Genomic DNA, 2009 nt, shown 5'->3' with positions numbered 1-2009 from the left:
GGCTGTGGTGGAGAATGGTAAGAGACTGTCCTACTATGGGCAGCCTCCCCAGCCCTTTGGGACCTGCCTCCTGCCCCTGCTCAGCCCCGTGTCTCCCTGCAGGTGAGGTGGGCACAGAGACACGGTCCCTGCTGGAGCAGCTGCGGGGAGAAGCCCTCAAATTCCACAAGCCGGGTGAGTGCGAGAAGCCACTGCTGCGTGTGTGGGACCAGCCTGGCCCCGTGTCCTTCCTCACCTCTGCTGGGCTTGGCTCAGTTTGGGTGCTGCAGCCCTGAGCATCCTCTGCCCGCAGGAGAGAACTACAAGACGGAGGGTTATGTGGTGACCCCCAACACCATGGCTCTGCTGAAGCAGCACTTGGCAATCACGGGGGGGCAGGTGAGGCTGTGACCCCCAGAACAGAGGTTCCCTGTGGTGGTGGCACTGCTGTGCTGTGGGTGGGTTGGCCTGGGGACATGGTCGGCGCCCCTGTGGCACGGGGGGGTCTGTGGGGTCATCAGGGGATCATGTCAGTGCTCCCAGAGGTGCCTGTTTCCCCCTGCAGGTGCGGACACGGTTCCCTCCTGAGCCCAACGGGATTCTGCACATTGGCCATGCCAAAGCCATCAACTTCAACTTTGGCTATGCCAAGGTGAGAAGCTCCCCAGCTCCTGCCTCCCCTGGCTGCTTGGCCTGGCCCCGTGGTCCCTCAGGGAGCAGCTGCTCACTGTCCCCGTCCCCAGGCCAACGGTGGTGTGTGCTTCCTGCGCTACGATGACACCAACCCCGAGAAGGAGGAGGAGAAGTACTTCACCGCCATCCGGGACATGGTGGAGTGGCTGGGTATGGCTCGGGATGGCGAGGGCAGGGTCAGGCTGGGCGCTGCTGGGGACATCCCTGCATGCAGGTCCTGCTGCTGCATCCTGGGAGTGCCTTCAACTGTCGTGTTCCCCCATCCCCACAGGCTACCAGCCCTATGCAGTGACCCACGCGTCAGATTACTTTGACCAGCTCTACGCTTGGGCCCTGGAGCTCATCCGCAGGTGAGTGTTCTGGGGCAGAATGGACGTACCACCATGGTGCAGATGTCCTGTGCCATGGCCAGGGTTCTCCCTCCCCCCGGGGACGGGTCATTTGTGTCTGGGGATGGGTGTGTCACTCCATAGGTTTTTTTCGGTCAACGAGAGCAAGTGCCGCATCCCCCCACCCTCGCCATGGCGGTACCGGCCGGTGGAGGAGTCGCTCCTGCTCTTCGAGGTACTCCTGGCTGGGCACAGGCACTGTGTGCCGGTGGGGTCCGGGCCCTTGGCTCAGCTGACAGCTTCCCCCCGCCCCACAGGACATGCGGAAGGGCAAGTTTGGGGAAGGAGAGGCCACGCTGCGCATGAAGCTGGTGATGGAGGACGGGAAGATGGACCCTGTTGCGTACCGTGTCAAGTTTACTCCACACCACCGCACCGGGGACAAGTGGTAGGGAGGGTCTGTGGTGTCCTGATGTGTGGATCTGCATCTCCCGGGAGCAGGGAGGTGTTGGGATGGGAGCAGCACCGGGCTCTGTCTCCGGGCTGACTGTGTCTGCCTTTGCAGGTGCATCTACCCCACGTACGACTACACACACTGCCTCTGCGACTCCATCGAGCACATCACGCACTCCCTCTGCACCAAGGAGTTCCAGGCCAGGTGATCACCATGCACAGCGTGGCCCATAGCTCGGGTGGACCTGGTGGGGTTTTTTTTTGGCAACTGGCCACGTCCTGGTGGCTGCCGAAGTGCTGGGGGACAGTGTGTCCATGGATGGGTGTGAGGCTGAACCTCCGTCGCAGGCGCTCCTCCTACTTCTGGCTGTGCAATGCTCTGGATGTCTACTGCCCTGTGCAGTGGGAGTACGGGCGCCTGAACCTGCTCTACACTGTCGTATCCAAGAGGAAAATCATCCGGCTGGTGGAGACAGGTGCTGTGAGGTAGGAGCAGGGCCAGCAGCCAGCGGGGGCTCCCCCGGGGCAGTGCCCGGATGCGACGCCGGGCAGGGC

General features: G+C 62.9%; 1 protein-coding gene across 1 annotated transcript in view; it reads left to right on the top strand.

Moving 5' to 3' along the window:
- QARS (glutaminyl-tRNA synthetase) overlaps positions 1-1940 on the top strand; it is a gene marked incomplete at its 3' end in the record, with an annotated part of 2365 nt that extends 425 nt beyond the window's left edge. Inside the window, exons 3-11 of the mRNA XM_010020591.1 lie at positions 100-174; positions 293-378; positions 545-631; positions 723-822; positions 944-1022; positions 1146-1236; positions 1319-1449; positions 1567-1659; positions 1803-1940. Coding sequence (XP_010018893.1) covers positions 100-174; positions 293-378; positions 545-631; positions 723-822; positions 944-1022; positions 1146-1236; positions 1319-1449; positions 1567-1659; positions 1803-1940 — 880 coding nt within the window. The remainder of the gene's footprint in view (positions 1-99; positions 175-292; positions 379-544; positions 632-722; positions 823-943; positions 1023-1145; positions 1237-1318; positions 1450-1566; positions 1660-1802) is intronic.
- Positions 1941-2009: the final 69 nt, after the last annotated feature.

Source organism: Nestor notabilis, unplaced genomic scaffold (assembly GCF_000696875.1).
Source record: "Nestor notabilis isolate BGI_N333 unplaced genomic scaffold, ASM69687v1 scaffold21778, whole genome shotgun sequence".
Lineage (NCBI taxonomy): Eukaryota > Metazoa > Chordata > Aves > Psittaciformes > Psittacidae > Nestor > Nestor notabilis.
The sequence above is the reverse complement of the archived record's forward strand: the minus strand, read 5'-3'. Positions and strand labels throughout refer to the sequence as shown.